The sequence below is a fragment of the Balaenoptera borealis genome, assembly GCF_965194805.1.
Source record: "Balaenoptera borealis genome assembly, chromosome: 4".
In the NCBI taxonomy this organism is placed as follows: domain Eukaryota; kingdom Metazoa; phylum Chordata; class Mammalia; order Artiodactyla; family Balaenopteridae; genus Balaenoptera; species Balaenoptera borealis.
The window spans coordinates 57,910,181-57,929,158 of NC_138861.1; the positions used below are offsets into that span (position 1 = coordinate 57,910,181).

The following is an 18,978-nucleotide window of genomic DNA, read 5'->3' on the forward strand; positions in this document are numbered from 1 at the left end:
CAAGCACTGAAGGTCTACTCACTGTTGAGAGTTTAAGAAAAAAGTCTCCACACTCAATGTGACTGTCTTTGGAATTCTTCGTTTCATTAAGGTTCTCACAAAATACAAAGCTCAAATGTAACCGTCTACGTCCACCACAAAACAGAATCAAGTAAGTGGTTAGCACACAAACAATGATCTTTTTCATTTTTAAAAATATAAATAACAACGTTCAAGGTTTGACAGAGGTTTCTCCTGTGTGTGTGTGTTTCTCTTTAAGGCTTTATGTTGCAGACCCTTAAGTATGCGTACCTGTCGTCAGGATACACCGCCCACAAGCAAGGAAGGCCACCGTGGGTACATTCCTGAGGGTGACACGCACTTATCCATGCTGCCTCAGCCTGTGGAAAACTAAACGATCAGACACCCTCCGATCAGTTCGCACAGTTTCATTAATTTTCTTTCTACTACGAAGTAACAACAGAAAGGGGTAAGTAAGTTCCCAGCAGCATTCAAGCTCTCAGAAGATCAATCATGAAGGGCGAGAAGGAAAAGACAGGCTTTTTCCTGGATGGAATTTTTTTCCTTTTATCCAGAAAAAACCCCCATAACCCATAGAGTTTAAAGGCTGGCTTGTACTGAAACATTTTTCAGATTACATAGTGTTGAGAGAAGGGGTGGTCTTTTCGTTGGGTCCTGAAGAAGAGGTTAAAGTGGAAAGGTTACTGTCGGAAAGATACCACTGACGGTCCACCCTCCCACAGCAGTCAGGTCGCCGGCGAGGCCTGGGGGCAGAGCCAGGGCCCCTGCCTTGGGCACGAAGTCCGAGGGAAGGCTCTCCAGCAGACACTTGACCTGCTCCTGGCCCAGCTTGATCTTGTCGTCCAGCTCCCGCTGTTCGATGAGGAGTGTCGACTTCATTTTCACAAAATGCTGGTAATCCTGCAGTTGCTCCTCGGAAAGGTAGTGGGCCAGGATGTTCAGCACCACGCGCTGCCTCCGGTCCACGTTCTCCTTGAGCTCCCGGGCGTCCTCGTGCTGCGCGGCCAGGACCTTCCTCTTCTCGTTGAGAGAGCCCTGCCAGGGCGAAACAAGCAGATCAGCAAAGGGCCAGCGGAACGGGGAAGAGAACCGACCTGCCCGCAGAGAGACCTTTTTCAGGACGGTGCGGTGTCTAAGTTTCTATTCTGATTGTCGCTCTAAAGTAAGGAGACTCAGTTGTTTGAAAGTCAGTTTATTACCCTTATGTTGCAGATATATGGTTCTCTAACTTATAGAGTCATGTGGCAGCTTTAATTTGAGAGATTATGTTAAAATTGGCTGGGGTAATGGCTTTACTTTAAGGCTTTGAGACTTAAAAGAACAATCAGGATTCCACTTATATGATGTCCTTAGAAGTCTACAGTCATAGAGACACGAAGTAGAATGGTGGTTGCTAGGCCCTGGGGGAGGGGAGAGAGGAGGGGGAGTTGTTTCAGTGGGTATAGAGCTTCAGTTTCGCAAGATGAGAAAGTTCTGGAGATCTGTTGCACAACAATGTTAATATAGTTAATACTACTGAACTGTACAGCTAGAAATGGTTACAATGGCAAATTTTATATGTAGTTTACCACAGTTAAAAAATTGAAGGGGAAAAAAGCCAGTCATCAAGGTACCCTGAGTGTTTACAAGTGTTTCCATTTTATAGTGGTTCTCAAAGTGGGTACCAGCAGCATCTCCCGGGAATTTGTTAGAAATGCAAAATTTCAGGCCCCCTTCCACCTACTGAGTCAAAAGCTCTGGAGGTGTGGGGCTCAGAGGTCTGTGGTTGAAGGAGCCTTTCGGGCGATTCTTTGCAGTTAAAGTTTGAGAACCTCTGCTCCAATCCACAATCAACAATGGGAACATCCTATTTACCATCTCCGAAAAAATCAGTTTCCATTTTTCAGGCCTCTGAATCTAACATGAGAGAAATTCTATTTGACAATGATGGCGATTTCATATTCTGAGAGTTTCTTATACAGACCCAATGGTAAGACAGCATATTATCTTTAGACTTTATACAAGTCTTTAATGTGGCCTTTTACTCAACATGCTGACATATAATGTCATTAAAACTTTTTAAAAATTTTATATTTAACCAGACTCTTCAGGCTAAAGTGACTGAGAAACTTTAAAGTGGAAATTAATCAAGAAATAAGAATATTTAAATATATATCTCAACACAGATTAGCTTATGTAGGGTTATGAAAGGCTCATTGGTCTCTGCCCTAAACTCCCCTTGAACCGGCCTGTCAGATCTTACCTAATAACGCCTAGAGGAAAAGTGCAAAGTTAATAGGTTAATCTTACAAATATCTCCATTTTCATAGGCTTCCTTCCCCTAATCAGAAAAACACACCTAAAAAAGAAACCCTTAGGGACTGAAGTTGCAATGAAGACATGTTTCAAAATACTGGGAAATAAGTTAAAAAGTGAGAACCTCTTCTTCACCTTTAAAAAATTATGAAATATTTTAAACATCAGTATTGTATAGAGAATAGTATAATATCTGTGTACCCATCATTAACAGTACCAAATCTTAGCTTGAACATTTTTCATATTTGCTTCAGTTTAAAAACAAAATATTCAGTTGAAGCGTTATATATAGTTCTCCCGATCCCCATCTTCCCCCTCCTCCCCTCACTGGTAACTACAATCCTGAATCTGGCGTTTATTGAACCATTTATTCTTCCTTTCCTTATTCCTATTTATACTTCTATTTAACAAAGACTAATAATTATAAAAACTAATACAGATGTATCTTGCAGGTGAGCAAGCACTTATCTGTACTTGAGAGTGTATACGTGCATTTAAGTGTTGAGTTGTTCCAGAATTGAATTCAACTTCTCTTCCTGTAAGAATTGCTCCAGTATTGCTTATCTCAGATACCTGTGGCATCCACCCAAGCAACCGAACAGGAAACTTGGAATTACCTTCTGTTCTATCCTTCCCCTCATCTAACACGCCCTGCGAATTCAAACTCATTCTCTAAGTCACTCCCTATTCTCTATCTCCATGACAATGGCCCAAATTAACAGCCTAAACCCATCTTGCTAGACCATTACAATAAACCTCCCAACTGTAACATCATTCTCACCCCTCCCCAGGCTGATTATGTCATGAAATTAGTTCATGGCTCTCCAGGCCTACAGGCTAAAGTACGACCCGTAGGTCTTTGTGATTATTTTCTGCACCGGATACTGTTTACCCCTTCAGATCCACTCTCCTCTGCCCTGCTCTATGTCCAGGGAAGCTGCACCCTGCTGGCTGCTGGTTTTGGCCAGTGGCAGTCACGGGCAGGAGACTGGAAGTCGGGAGGGAGAAGAAATTGAGGCCTTTATCCCTGGCTCCCTCCTTGCCAGGGGGTGGTGTCTACCACCTGTCACCCTGGCCTCAGTGCTGCAGGTCAGCTACTGCTAGAGTTCCGATAAGGGCCCCTTCCTCCTGCTGCTCCAGGTCCAGAGGCAGTGATGGCTTCCCCACTGACGCTAGCCCTGCGGGGACAGTGGCTTCATTATCCCTTGTTGGTCTCCCTTAAAAACAAGTGAATCAAGGAAGCACTCTGCTCTAGACATACCAACCACATGTAAATCAATTCTTAAACACGCCATGGTCTGTCTGTCCATAACATTCCTTCTAAATGGTAAAGCCCTTTCCCTCTTAGTCCACCTGGAATTAAGAAAGTCCCCTACACTCCATTCAAGCGGCACTTGTGTGAAGTCCTCCCTGACCACACACCACACACCACACCACACCGCATGGGAGGTGCTCTCACGGCTCTGAGTTTATCGCCGTGCTGCAGCATACTAAATACAATCGCCGCTTCTACTCTGTTTACACTGGTTTTCCTCACTAACTGCTGAGTTCCTTGAAGGCGCGCCTGTTTTGAGGCAGTGTTCAGCCCTAGCACGCGGGGCACCTGGCATTGGACAGGTTCGTGTTAGCTGCTTGCTGGATGAAAGGAAGGTGGAAAGGACAACACTTTTGAGGCAAACACAGTCAGACGGTTTCTCGGTGAGGAAGTGAAGGCCCAGAACATTTCCACGAGGAGGGCACTCGCCGGGAGAGGGGCTGCAGAAAGTTCCTGCGTGCTGAGTCACCTACCGCCTAGACTTCTTTCAATCCTTTAAAAATCTATTTGACAAGAGACATCTTTCCTTTTAATGCAGTGCATTCGGAGAAATAATTGGGAAATCCCTGACAGCACTGAAAGAGAGAGCTGTAGATAGAAGGAGCCAGAAAGCAAAGGAACCCCTGGATGGCTGGAGCACTCATCACCTCGGCATATATATGAAAAATAGCTGCGTTTATCACCTGACCTCCCTTGGTAAGTTTGTTCCATGAGGGTGGGGATCTGACTGCTTTGTTCACAGAGTATCCTAAGTGCCTAGATCAGGTACTGGATACTCAGTAAATATTTGCTGTACAGATGAGCAGATGAAGAATGCTCTGTAGCTCTGGAGTTAAGTTCAGGGAGGTGAATAACACCTGGGGGCTGCAGCAGGACTCCCCCTGTCCTGGCTCTGTTGCCTACTGGCCTGTTGTGAGGATTCTGTGAGACTGCACCTACAGTGTGTAAGCCCACAGCGCCTGACCCGGAGGGAGGACTTAGAGTCTATCTGGTGTCGCCACCGCTGTCACTACCAGTTATTCCAGTAAGGGGTGCCACGGACACAGCGGGTGCGTCCTCACCAAGTGCCCGTGGCCCCTCGCCTGCAGATTCCCGGGAGCCCGAGCTCACGTTCCTGTGCCCTCTCCTCATCCCCAACAGTTTGGTCGTCCCTCTCCTTTTTTTAATGTCCACCCCCATCATGCTTTTACCTTTCCTTTTTCTGGGATAAAAGGGAAGGAAAGAAACTCTGGCACCCACATTTTTAACTTTCCTAAGTATCCCTGAGGCTGAGGGGTCAGCATGATATCTTGGCGTGGAAGATCCTTCTCCTCTGTTCCCTGTACGCTGGAGTCTCTCCCTGCCCCGGAGAGATGGTGATCGTCTCTAGAAAGGCTCCTGTCTAATCATACTTTTCTGGGTACATGGGCTCAGGCAGGAAAATTGTTGAGCGGAATTGCTAGGCGGCCTACCCTTTCCTCATTACTGGCGTCTTCACCAAGGCCGCTGAGGACGTTCTCCACGCGGGCCAGGCGCCCCGAGAGGGACAGCAGCAGGTTCACCACCTTGTCCAAGTCCCCGATGAACATCTTGTACTTGTCGATCTCATTGGGCTTGCAGAGCTCACTGATCCAGGCCTCTACCTCTTCCCCCAGGGCGTTATTGAGCTTGATGTCCATCAGCAGGCTCCCCTTGGCTTCCTGGAGGGTCTCAAGCTTGTGGGTGAGGCTTCCAATCAACTCCGCCTGGAACGAGAGAGGAGATGCACAGCAAAACTTAGCCAGCTGAGTGGTCAGTGGGGGCAGGATCCACTTCTCCCAGCTGCATCCTTCCTGTCTTGTCTTCGAGGCTCAGCTGGAGGCCCCCCTCCACTCTGCGCGGACTGCCCCCAACGTAAGGCCACAATCTTCCTTCCTTTCCCTGAATGTCTACAACTGCCTTCTCTGAATTTGTTCAGTGCTCACAGGCCAATGCGTGATTACACATTGCCTCGGAATGTTTTCCAGTTGTGCCGTGCTGTGTACAGTGCTCTCTTCCCAACTGGTTTGTTAACTACTCACTTTTAAAAGTCTTTTCAATATGTGTTCTCATTTGATCCTCACAACAAGACCGTAGGCAGGCAGGGTAAATATTCTTGTTAAACAAGTGGAGTAGCCGAGAGTCAAAGGAATTAGGGAATTGCCTAAGATCACAGAGCTGAGTTAAGTATTAATCACAGATACCATTCGTGGAGGAATTACCATGAGCCAAACACTGCGAGAAAGTCCATGGATTATCTCACCTGGTCTTCCCAACTGTCTTGTAGTAGATACTACTTTAGCTGCATAGTGCGCTAGCTGAGGCAACTTCAACTTAGGGAGGTGAAGCGAGGCTAAGACACCTACACTGGCGGGTGGGGCTGCGGTGAACTCAAGGCAGCCTGACTTCGGGGCCACCCTTGTACAACCATTGTAAATATTCGTGAGACCTTTATTCAGAATTCAGTCCCTTCTTCTGTCCTGCACCCACTGTCTCCAGTGAGCAGGGCTATGTAATCTGCCACCTTACTTACAAATTTCCATACTATGAAACAGGATTACACAAATACCCAGTATGCTTAACTGAAGGAATGAAGTAAAGGTCTTAATGGTTTCAACTTTGACTTCATTTATATGAAGTGTCTACTCTTACTTTGTTGCAAGAGAAATTAGACTCCATGGCTCTTTAGTCATTTTTCTCTTCGCCTGAGGTGGCCATATGGAAAAAGAACATCTTCTTTTTTTGGTTAAAACCTACTTCTTTACCACTAACAAGGTTCCAGCTCAAAATTTACATGTATGTATATATATGTGTGTGTGTGTGTGTGTGTGTGTATGTATACATAAACCCAAGCTGTGTGAATTCAGTTGGAAGAAAACAAAGGATCACAATTTCTACGTTAGAGTAAATCTTCATTTTAAAGGAAGAAAAAAAGGGAAAAAAACATTTTTGAATAACCAAATTGAAGGGTACTGACAACTTTGTGTACTGTTTCTTCAACATGAGCACCAGAGAATACAATAATCACAATGATAAGGAAAATATTTATTTCTCCACCATCTGCCCATCTTGGAGCTGGACTACCAGAGGTACTTCAACTAAGTAAGGTTCACAATGTCCTTGAAATGTTCAAGTTCTGGCTTTAATGGTGACATCTTACTGTGTTCTCAACTCGCCTAATCCCAGAGACTGAAGAGGGCTTAAAACATTCCCATCTGCTGCACCAACTCATTACGGGTTATAATCTTTGGCTTTCTACAAGCAGTTAAGACAAAGTGGATACAAAAGACAATTTTAGTAGTGGAAAAAAACCAATGTACAGTATATATTATTCCTTAACTGAAGAGTCTGAGCTCAGAAGAATGCAGGTGGGAGAGAATATTGTTTAATTTTCCTTACACTCCCCTGGAAAACTCATCATTTTCTAAAAAACAATTCTGGCTGGCAGCTATGGTATTTGCCTGCAAGAAAACCTGCTAGATACCTCCAGGAAAATGCCCAGCGGGGGTGACGATCTTGCACTGTGCTCTCTGTTCCCATGAAGAGAATGGCAGGGATACTGGAATGGAGAGAAGGAGGGAAAATAAATACTACCTGCTGTTACATCTCCCAGTATCCCTGCTGAACAGGGTTCCACAAGTCAAATGTCACCATTCCTGTCTTTCAGATAGACGACGAGAGAGACTGACATCTACATGAAGTCAGCCCAGGAGTTTTTAAGCCTCATAGCTTGCATTTCCTAGGCTTGCCACTCTGAATGTTACCGGAGGGTACTTTCTTATAGAAAACCAGGTTATGCCAAATCCAAGAGCTAGTTAACTAAGCAACAACATTCTTATCACTTCAACCTCAGGAAAAGGCCTTCTGCTTATTCCAACGTTTTGGGATCCATTTCAACCTCACATCTTGAGAAGTATACTTTCTACAAAAGGTTTTTAAAAAAAACCAAAGAGTAGAAAGAAAAGAAGGGAACAGCTTCATGTTTTCCATTATTCCTATAAATATGACTTCTTTTGAAACTAATATTGTGTCATTTCCGGAAGGAACTCCATTCTAAAAATCCTCATTATGCCTCTCAGTAGCTGGCATTTTAAGGAATCGATGTGATGATTTTTAATTTGCAAATGAGCATAAACCAGTAAGTCTGTTCTCACATGGGGTGAGTGGTGAAGAGAGGGGAGAGCTCTTCCTCTGAGTTTCCACTGAACTCGGTGCACTAATTTTCTCAGGCTCCTTCAATCTAAGTAGGGTTCATAATGTCCTTGACGTGTCCAAGTCCTGGCTTTAATTAAAGGTTACGGGTCAGCAGTGCTGGAAGGGCAGCCACCAAGCGAGCAGGGTTTGATGGGTAAGGACGGGTCAAAGAATTTGACACAGCTGAACAGCCATCAGGTTCAGAGTCTAGCCCATTCAGTCCTTCCTCTGCAGACCCTGTTTTTGGTTTTTTTTTTGTTTTAATTTTATTGGAGTATAGTGGATTTACAGTGGTGTGTTAGTTTCAGGTATACAGCAAAGTATTTCAGTTATACATATATTCATTCTTTTTTAGATTCTTTTCTCATATAGTTTATCACAGAATATTGAGATTTCCCTGTGCTATACCAATAGGTCCTTGTTGCTTATCTATTTTATATATAGTACTGTGTATATGTTAATCCCAAGTTCCTGATTTATCCCTTCCCCCCCACTCCTTTTCCCCTTTGGTCACCATAAGTTTGTTCTCAATATGTCAAGTTTGTTTCTGTTCTGTAAATAAGTTCATTTGTCTCATTTTTTAAAAATTAGATTTCACATATGAGTGATATCATATGATATTTGTCTTTCTCTGTCTGACTTACTTCACTTAGTATGATAATCTCTAGGTCCATCCATGTTGCTGCAAATGGCATTATTTCGTTCCAGTCTATGTCTTTTGGTTGGAACATCTAATCCATTTACATTTAAGGTAATTATCGACATGTATGTTCTTATTGCCATTTTGTTAATTGTTTTGGATTTGTTTTTGAAGATCTTTTTTCTTCCCTTCCTCTTTTGTTCTCTCCTCTTGTGATTTGATGTCTATCTTTATTGTGTTTGGATTGCTTTTCTTTTCTGTGTGCGTATCTACTGTAGATTTTTCTTTGTGGTTCCCATGAGGTTTTGATATAGCAGTCTATATATGTGCAAGATTGTTTTAAGTTGCTGGTCTTTTAATTTGAAATGCATTTCCAATATCCTGCATTTGTACTCTCCTCACGATTGCTGGTTTTGATATCATATTTGTGTGTGGATGATTTCCTACCCTTATGTTTGCCTTTACATACAGTGAGCTTTCCCATTCATAATTTTCTTGATTCTAGTTGTGGTCTTTTCTTTACTGCCTAGAGAAGTTCCTTTACGATTTGTTGTAAAGCTGGTTTGGTGGTACCAAATTCTCTAAGAATTCTCTCAGCTTTTGCTTGTCTGTAAAGCTTTTGATTTCTCCATCAAATCTGAATGAGAGCCTTGCTGGGTCAAGTATTTTTGGTTGTAGGTTATTCCCTTTCGTCACTTTAAATATATCATGCCACTCCTTTCTGGCCTGCAGCTTCTGCTGAAAAATCAGCTGATAATGTTATGGGGAGTACCCGGTATGTTATTTGTTGCTTTTAATATTTTTTCCGTTGTCTTTAATTATTGTCAGTTTGATTAATATGTGTCTCAGCATGTCCCTCTTTGCATTTATCTTGTATGGGACTCTCTGCTCTTCCTGGACTTGAGTGTTTCCTTTCTCATGTTAGAGAAGTTTTCAGCTATAATCTCTTCAAATATTTTCTTAGGCCCTTTCTCTCTTCTCCTTCTGGGACCCAAATAATGCAAATGTTGGTTTGTTTAATGTTGTCCCAGATGTCTCTGAGGCTGTCCTCATTTCTTTTCTTTTTTCTTTATTCTCTTCAGCCGCAGTGATTTCCACCATTCTGTTTTTCAGAACCCTTATTCATTCTTCTGCCTCAATTATTCCGCTATTGATTCTATTTGGTGTATTCTTCATTCCAGTTATTGTATTGTTCATCTCTGTTTCTTTGTTCTTTAAATCTTCTAGCTCTTTGTTAAACATCTCTTGTATCGTCTTGATCTGTGCCTCCATTCTTTTTCTGAAATCTTGAATCATCTTTGATATCATTACTCTAAATTCTTTTTCAGGTAGGTTGCCTATCTCCACTTTATTTAGTTGTTCTTGTGGGTTTTTATCTTGTTCCCTTGTCTGGAACATTTCTCTGCCATCTCATTTTGTCTAATTTTCTGTATTTGTGGTCTCCTTCCTGCTGGCTGCAGGATCATAACTCCTCTTGCTTCTGGTGTCTGCTCTCTAGTGGGTGAGGTTGGTCCTGGGGCTTGTGCAGGCTTCCTGGTGGGAGGGACTGGTGCCTGCCCACTGGTGGGTGGAGCTGGGTCTTGTTCCCCTGGTGGTCAGGGCCATGTCAAGGGGTGTTTAGAGGTGGCTGTGAGCTCAGTACACCTTTAGGCAGCCTGTCTGCTGGTGGATGGGGCTGTGTTCCTATCCTGCTGCTTGTTTGGTCTGAGGCGTTCCAGCACTGGAGGCTGTAGACTGTTGGGTAGCACCAGGTCTTGATGCCAAAATGGCAACGTCCCAGAGAGCTCAGGCTGATCAATGTTCTCTGGGACCTCTGCCACCAGTGTCCTTGCTGCCCCCAGTGAGCCACAGCTGACCCCTGCCACCCAGGAGACCCTCTAAGACTCGTAGGTAGGTCCAGCCCAGGCTCCTATGGAGTTACCGCTTTGTTTTGTGTCCCAGTGTACGTGAAACCTTATGTGCACCCTCCAAGTGTGGAGTCTCTGTTTCCCCCAGTCTTGTGGAGCTCCTGCACACGAGCCCTGCTGGCCTTCAAAGCCAAATGCTCTGGGGGTTCCTCCTCCCGAGGCCAGACCCTCAGGCTGGGGAGCCTGACGTGGGGCTCAGGACTCTCACTCTTATGTGAGAACCTCTGCAATATAATTATTTTCCAGTTTGTGGGTCCCCCATCTGGTGGGTATACAATTTGATTATGTCGCGAAAGCGCCCCTCCTACCATCTTGTTGTGGCTTCTTCTTTGTCTTTGAATGTAAAATATCTTTTTTTGTAGGTTCCAGTCTTCTTCGTCGATGGCTGTTCAGCAGTTAGCTGTGATTTTGGTGTTTTCATGAGAGGAGGTGAGCTCATCCTTCTACTCTGCCATCTTTTTAAGAAATGAGGAGTCACTTTTAGTTTGGATGCTTACTGTCTCTTTCCTCAGCATGTGCTAGCCGTTATCCCCTTCATACAAGGTGTGCAGGTGCAGTGGTCCCTGTGCGCTCCCAGGACAGTGGGGTCAGCGCTTGGCACCTGCTCTGTTTTGGTTTTCAAAGACATCAACAGTGGCAGAAGAACCAGAAGCCTGTCTGTACAGGAGCTGATGTGTACTCTGGGCTTCAGGGGACAAGGAAAGACAGAATAAGATGAAAATGTCTAGGGGTGATACAGGGAGGCTTCTGTAGGAAGAACCAATATACATTTTGCGGCATTCTGACTTCCGAAAGCTGTTGGCTGGGCTGTAAATGTCATACATCACAGCTCGGCATATCTGCTTATACCAGTATCACTGAGCAGTCACACCAGTCACTCCTGGCTCAAAGGTTGTACATTTGGATGGTATTTGAATTTTTCAAATTGACCAAGCCCTTAAAATATGGAGATTTGGATTTTAAAATGTAGTTAAGAGGGATTTGAGTAACTGAAGGCAGCAAGGGAAAGTTCGCTGTATTAAATAGCCATTTCTATGCCAGGCAGATCTCTTCAAAAAAAACAAAAAAAACTACCAACTTACACCCATAGAATTCAAGGGGGAGAGAGAAGAGGTGTTTCAATTAAAAAAAATAACTTATTAGTCTCTCAGGAGCTAATTAATTTGCAAAATCATTGATTGACATGTATCCACTTCTTATCTGGCAGAAAGTGTTAACCCACCCTGCGTGAGCTGCTACTTATAAGGGTTCTCTCTGTAAACATGGCTTAACAGATCCTCCCTCGCACCTCACCATCTGCATGCGGAAATCTTGCTGGGTCCTGTCCCACCTCCTCCCTGCTCCAGCACCAGCTCAAACACTGGACCAGGAGTCAGGAGACCCAGCTCTGACAGAAAACTCACAGTCAGGCCAGTCACCTGACCTTTTGCGTCTGTTTTCTCATCCACTGCAAGGGCATCCGAATGCCTGCCTAAAACTAATAATAATGTTTAGTTACAGAGCTCTCTGTCTGTGCCAGGCACTACTTAGGTGTTTTCCTATTCGGTTACTACTCACAACAACCCGAAGAGACGGGTACCGTTATTATCCCCCTTTTACGGATGAGGAAAGGGAAGCGGATAGAGGTTCTGTCACTTGCACAAGCCCAGGCAGCTAGAAAGCGGCAGCACCAGGCTTTAAATCCAGGTCCTCCGGCTGCAGGGTTCAGGCTTCTGATTGCTACGTTAAAACAGCTCAGAGGAATGTTGTGAGGCTCAGCTACGATAAAGCGTGTGCAAGCACTCTGGAAAATATACAAGTATTATACACATTCCAGTTGTTATTGTGTCGCGCTGTCGTTACGATTAGGCAACACCTGGAAGAACACACCAGCCATTTGGGTAGACACCCCTAGGGGAACATACCCAACTCCCGCCCCCCCACCCCCCACAACACTGCTTTGCGTTCTGCTTGGAGGACTTGTGCCGACAGGGTTGCCAATAACATCCTTACACACACAGCTGGCCTCGACGGATGGCCTGTCTTGATCTAAACAGAGTAATTCAGGACCCTCAGCCGCATGGCTGGGGTTTGGGGACAGAGAGGAGTTCAGGCTCCAGCTGGTAAAAACTGGGACTACTAGATAAAGACATTCAGCGTGACGAGCCAGGCAGCAGCATGTGACTGTTTTCTTTAGCTGCATTTCACCCCATAGAGAAGTCAGGGGCAGTTTCTGTCCCGAGAAAACCTGCATCCCACGCAGTGTGACCTGATCAAAGCAGAAAGGCTGCGGGGGCCTGAGTGCCCCTTCAGATATTCTCTAGCACATTCTCTGTCAGGAGCGGTTCTCATTTCCTCTCGGGAAGGCTTGTCACCAGAAAGTTGTTCAGCCTCTTGGTTCTGGGTGACAGGAATCTCTGACACACAAGAAACGTTATTATATTTCTTTAAATTCAACAAAGCATCCTCCGCCCTCCCCGGATGACCTCCTTGTTTTTCCTGTGTCTGTTACCACAGTCACCTAGGCCAGGAACTCGGGAGCCAGCCCTCCTCCCTCTCTTCCATGCTCCGTGTCCAATCTGCTACCGGATTCTGTCCCTTTTGCTTCCTTTTAAAACAAATTAAATCCATCTGTTTCTCACTGCGCCTACCGCACCTCCCTTAGGCCCGCCTCGTCACTTCCTGGCCCAGGCGGCTGTAACTCCCTCCCAACTACCCTCTCTTCCTCCCGTCTCGTTGCATGCACAGCTTCCCTAAATGTAAATCCACCGCATCTCCCTCCCCGCTGATAAACCCCGGGAGAGGGACTGACGGTGGCCAGATGGCGGGAGCCCACGCCAGCCTCTCTCCCCTCCTTCCTACAGCGAACACCCCTGGACCCTGAAGAGGGCTCTGCAAGGTTAGCTGCGGCAGTGCGCCAGGGAGGGGAGCACGCCTGAAGTACGACCCAGAACAGGGGTGAGTTTCCTGCTTCTCCCCCTTTCATGTTCTGGTTCTGCCCTGGAAATAGCCTCAATGCTGAACTGCACAGAGGGTGTGGCAGCAAAAATGCTGCTTTCTGTGAGATAAAGCAGGTGGGGGAATCCTGTTTCTTCCTCTTCCTTCTCTCTTTTTTTCCCCCCCTCTCCCAGCCCTGCCCCCCAAAGTGAGTCTCCTTGCAGAGTGCACGGTGCAGTGGTGGCACAGGCACTTAAAACCCCAAGAGAAAACCCTTCTTTCTGTCCAGAGGAACTGGGACAATGACCCCACGGACCGAAGACTGTGAGGCGAATCCCCACTATTTTTCTCTTATTGAGGATAGTCCCAGCCATGCAGAATGGCATGGCCATGCAGGCTGCCGTGACACAAGAACTCGTCCTATTTCTAGCCAGAGGCCCAGGTAAAGGGGCCACTGGGAGCTGGGGGTGCGGGGCGGGGGGGCAGGTGGGAATACTGGACAGGAGAGAGCAGGAAAAGGAGACCCCCTAATTCGGTGTCTGAACTGCCTTAGGTCCTGGCTCACCCTCAAGCTGCACGTGTGTGGGACAGACCCAAAGCAGCACGGCGAAGGCTTTGAGAACTGAACTGTGACAGAACAATTCACCCAAGTCCCAGGCTCAGCCCTGAAAGGTGCCTGTGTAGGACAGACACATATAAGACAGCAGAGGCTCTGAAAACTGAATTGACACTGGAACCAACAGCCAGAGGTGGGACAGAACTTGTAGCCTGAACCTAACTAGGCTGCCTGCTAAAGCAAAACGAAAAATCAGCATTCTTCAGAGGATTGTCACAGAACCCAGGACTTACACCATAACACTCAAAATGTTCAGGTACAATATTACCCAGCATGAAAAGAACCAGTAAAATGTGAGCAACTCTCAGGGGAAGACAACCAACAGGTGCTAACCCTGAGATAACCCAAACGGGACGATCAAAGCCTTTAAAATAGCTTTTGTAGCTATGCTCCATGGTAGAAGTAAACACTCTTGAAATGCATAGACAGACACTACAAAAAATGAACTGAATGGAAATTTTAGAACCGGAAACTATAATATTTGAAAAATTTAAAAAAAATCACTGGCAGAATAGAGGCAGGAAAGTCAGTGAAACTGAAGATGATAGATCAATAGAAATTATCCAATCTGAATGAACTGACAGAAAACATTAAAAACATGAACAGGACTTCCCTGGTGGCGCAGTGGTTAAGAATCCACCTGCCAATGCAGGGGACACGGGTTCCATCCCTTGTCCGGAAAGATCCCACATGCCACGGAGCAACTAAGCCTGTGCGCCACAACTACAGAGCCTGAGCTCTAGAGCTTGTGAGCCACAACTACTGAGCCCGCGCGCCCTAGAGCCCACATGCCACAGCTACTGAAGACTGCGTGCTCTAGGGCCTGCGTGCCGCAACTGCTGAAGCCCACGCACCTAGAAGCCGTGCTCCACAACAAGAGGAGCCACCGCAATGAGAAGCCTGCGCACTGCAACGAAGAGTAGCCCCCGCTCGATGCAACTAGAGAAAGCCCGTGTGCAACAACAAAGACCCAAAGCAGCCAAAATAAATAAATAAATAATCAGAAATAAAAAAGCCTTAAAAAAAAAATGAACAAAGTTTCAGAGATTTGCAGGACAATATCAAAAGGTCTAACATTTGTGTCACTGGAGTCCCAAAAGAAGAGAAAGAGATTAGCACATAAAAAAATATTTGAAGACATACTGGCTAAAAACATCCTGAATTTAGTGAAAGACATAAGTTTACAGAATCAAGAAGCTTAGTAAACCCCAACAGGATAAATCAAAGAAAGTTACGCCCATACATATCATAACCAAACTGCTGAAAATCAAAGATAAAAAATTTGAAAGCGGCCAGAGAAAAGCAACACATTGCATATAGGAGGAACAAGTATTCAACGGCTGTGCGTTTCTCATCAGAAACCATGGAAGCAAGAAGAAATGGGACATTTTTAAAGTGCTAAAAGAAAAAGAATAGTCAACCCCCCAGAATTCCATATCTAGTAAAAATTCTTTAGAAATGACAACAGAATATAGACATTCTTAGATGAAGGAAAACTAAAAGAATTTGTCACCAGCAGACAAATGCTTAAAAAAAGAAATGCTAAAGGAAGTTTTTCAGGCTGAAAAGAAGACAGACCAGAGGAAAACTTGAAACTTTAAGACTGAAGCAAGAGCAACAGAAATAGACAGCTGAGAACCATCTGGGTCACTAATGATCTCTTGGGGAAAGCCAGTTCTCAGGAATAACAGATTTTTTTTTCCCTTTTGAAATATTCCACTAAGTCTCTAAGCCAAAGCCTTTTGGCCTTCAGAATAGAGAATCATGAGATCTGGTTAAGCAGATTTTTGCCTAATAGATATGGCAGGGTTTAGCCAAAGAATTGAAAGCCCTAAGTATTAAACTGTCTTTAGATTTTATGTATGTCAGAAGTTCAGACAGTGATTGATTGTTTTATATTTTAAGTAATACTTACATTTACTTGGAATATTACAATTCATCATCTAGGATATATAAATAAAAAGTATATTAAAGTAGAATTGATTGGAAATGCTAGTTTCAAAATATTAATAAATCAGGATTCTAGTTTCCATTGACTCTTAGTGAGTTTCACGCGTAGAAATACATCTTAGGTTTACTAACTTTAAACATTAGGCAACAAATTATTACTTTGCAGAAGTTGGTGGAAGGCTACACTCTGAGTTAGAACCATCTTGACCAAGCATCATGTTTTAAAACCATCCTTAGGGGAAAAAAAAAAGCTTGTTATATATTGGGAAGAGAACTGCATTTTCAACTTCACGCTGAATATATTAATAGATGCCTTCAACAACATCAATTAAAGCCTGCCTATTTTCTCTGTTTCCAGATCAGATATGTGAATGCAAGTGACACACAAATTCTATTACACGTTCATAAACCTGTAGTTCATTGAAACAAAAAAATCTCATAGGGTTCTCCACTGCCACACGGTAAAATCCAAACTCTTTGGCATTTCAGACAAAGCCCCACGTGACCTCCATGACCTGCCCCCGTGGGTCCTCCCAGCCTTGTCTCCTGCCATTCATGGCCTTTCTTTGTTATTCTCTAAATTTGGTAATTTCTAATTTAATCATGAGACTTTATTTTATAATACATTCCCAAATATCAGACCTCCTGGAAGTATCTTTCTTCAATACATACTCGCTCCCCCTGTTTTTTCACACAACTACCTCTTCTCCCATGCTGTTCCCTTTGTCTTGAATGCCCCCTCCTTCTCTTCTTGTCCTGGCTCACTCTGATTACTTCAGCGTAAAATGTGACAATATTGGCGTCAGAGCAGTTTTGTGTAAAGAAGGTAATAAGGCACTAAGGAAAAAAAACCATAGCCCACATCCGGGATTAAGAAATGCTTGACAAATGGTACCTACTGTCATTTCCCGTGAGGACTAATCCTCTTATTCCTTCGTGTTCTCAGGCTAAAAATACTTCTTGCCACATAATCCTCAGAGTGAGAGGGTGATAATAAAATGATGAAAAAGCAGTTAAAAAGTAAAATAAAGATGGGGAGGAAAAAGCAACAAGTAGTTTGTCACACTGCTACTGCAGAGCAGGGTATGTCTACGTGCAAAAAACAAAACAACAAGAAACCGTAAAATGTTCAGTTACAGATGTCCTGGCAACTTGGTACTTACAATGGTGTTTATATAGCTCCCTCTTTGGGATAAATATAGACAGACTATAGCAATGTGGTTTTTCCCCCCAATCCCATTAAACGGGAGCCAGGAGGCGTGCTACGAAGCAGGCGTGTACATGGGGAAATTGGGCTGGGAGAGCATGCGTTACTAACAGCAGCTGCATCGTATCAGCAGGTCAGCCATGCACTGTGAGCCCAGCGAGGCTGGGACTGTAGACAGGAGAAGAACACCACTGACGGAGGCGCTTCTAAAATCCTTAAATCCTCCCGCCCCATTGCTCCCTGCTCCCACAGTCTCTATCCTGTGGTCTCATTCCAACACATAAACAAGAGAGCTTAGGACACATATTATAGAATAAACGAAACAGAAATCACATAAGAAAGTTTCTCCTGGAATTGGCACCCCTGAGAAGCCCTTACGTTCCCGGCTCAGCATCAGGCAAGCTTTAACAGAGTCCTTTCCTTTTCAGCATGCAGGCCTGAGTTGTATGAAGAGCTGTGAGCACAGTGGCAGGCAGCCCATCTGGGGCTGCAGGGAAAGCAGCCGGGCAAGAACTTTCTCCCCTGTGGGCACAGCCGGGCTTAGCTCGCCTTGGCAGATGGGAAGACAGCAGCGTCACGGTCATTCTTAAAATGCTTTACATTTAAAATTTCTAGGGCTTCCCTGGTGGCGCAGTGGTTGAGAATCTGCCTGCCAATGCAGGGGACACGGGTTCGAGCCCTGGTCTGGGAAAATCCCACATGCCGCGGAGCAACTGGGCCCGTGAGCCACAATTACTGAGCCTGCGCGTCTGGAGCCTGTGCTCCGCAACAAGAGAGGCCGTGATAGTGAGAGGCCAGCGCGCCGCGATGAAGAGTGGCCCCCGCTTGCCGCAACTAGAGAAAGCCCTCGCACAGAAACGAAGACCCAACACAGCCATAAATAAATAAATAAATAAATAATTTAAAATTTCTGTAGGAGCAGCACATGCTAACAACTAAATTCCAATACTGTGCTTTCAAGCTGTTTACTGAGGTATGGCAAAGAGAGTTGGACAATCTAAAGAGGAACATTTCCTTTTCTTGGAAGTGTCTTTTGACAATCGGTCTCCCTTTCCTTAAAGTTTCTAGGTTTTCTAGTTTTCCTTTTGACCATGAAACATGAAATGAAAATTATGCAGACCACTGGCATTGGCTGGTCAGCTGCTGAGAACGGTGTTGGGGTCTCTGTGTTAGACCAGGAAGCAGCTATGTGACTTGTAGGAAATACCTTAATCCCTCTAACCTTCACTTTTGTCATTTGTAAAAACAAAAATAACAGGAGAGCTGTGAGGCAACTGCTCCAAGTGCCCTGCAAGTCGAGAACCTCGTGATGGTTTGGCGAGGTTGGTGATGTGACAGGCCTTTTCCCCTCCTGCTGAAAGGGGCCAACAACCCTGCTAGGACCTCGACTATCTTTCTGGGGGGAGCAGAACAAAGGCCCCCATTTCTTTCCTTACCTTCTTTTCGTTGATGTCTGCCGGCTCCTCTTCCTCATTCACTTCCTCTGGCATAGCTTTGATTTTGTTCAGAAGCTCGGCCTTGGGAGCAGACACGCTGTAGTAGACAGGACAGTTGACCAACATGCCCACTGCTTCCTTGTCTTCATTCCTGGGTCAGAAAGAACAAAAAGTACAGCCACACGCAGCTTAATTTCACCATATGTTTGTCCATTCGGGAATGTGTAAAAAAATTATATTCAATATCTTCCCAGAAGTTAGGATGAACTAATAAGTATTTACTGGTGACTGCCTAGTAACGTGTGGGGCTCTTGAAGCCAGCATACTCGGGATGGAAAACCACCAAGGGCAATATTGGGAAGGGGAGTGGGAGTCAGGACTACGGACATTTAACCTCTCTGTATGTTTCTCCTTTTTTGATAAATAGAATGATACTGACTCCCTGTTTCACAGAAAGACAACAGGGAACCACGACTTAGTCACT

The 18,978-nt window shown here is 44.8% G+C and overlaps 1 protein-coding gene and 1 long non-coding RNA gene across 6 annotated transcripts in view; one reads left to right on the top strand and one right to left on the bottom strand.

The window, feature by feature from the left end:
• Positions 1-59: 59 nt before the first annotated feature.
• SHROOM3 (shroom family member 3) overlaps positions 60-18,978 on the bottom strand; it is a 533,396-nt gene continuing 514,477 nt past the window's right edge. For all 5 annotated transcript variants that reach the window (XM_082389318.1, XM_082389320.1, XM_082389319.1 and 2 more), the window contains 3 exons: positions 18,495-18,645; positions 5,083-5,355; positions 60-1,056 (listed from right to left, as the gene is read on the bottom strand). In XM_082389318.1, the coding sequence (XP_082245444.1) occupies positions 688-1,056; positions 5,083-5,355; positions 18,495-18,645 (793 nt within the window). In that variant the 3' untranslated portion in view covers positions 60-687. The remainder of the gene's footprint in view (positions 1,057-5,082; positions 5,356-18,494; positions 18,646-18,978) is intronic.
• On the top strand, positions 384-16,546 carry LOC309627476. The gene is made up of 7 exons (XR_014243748.1): positions 384-469; positions 2,769-2,854; positions 4,170-4,327; positions 5,266-10,798; positions 13,213-13,306; positions 13,575-13,727; positions 13,839-16,546. It is a non-coding gene; the product is annotated as an uncharacterized lncRNA (long non-coding RNA).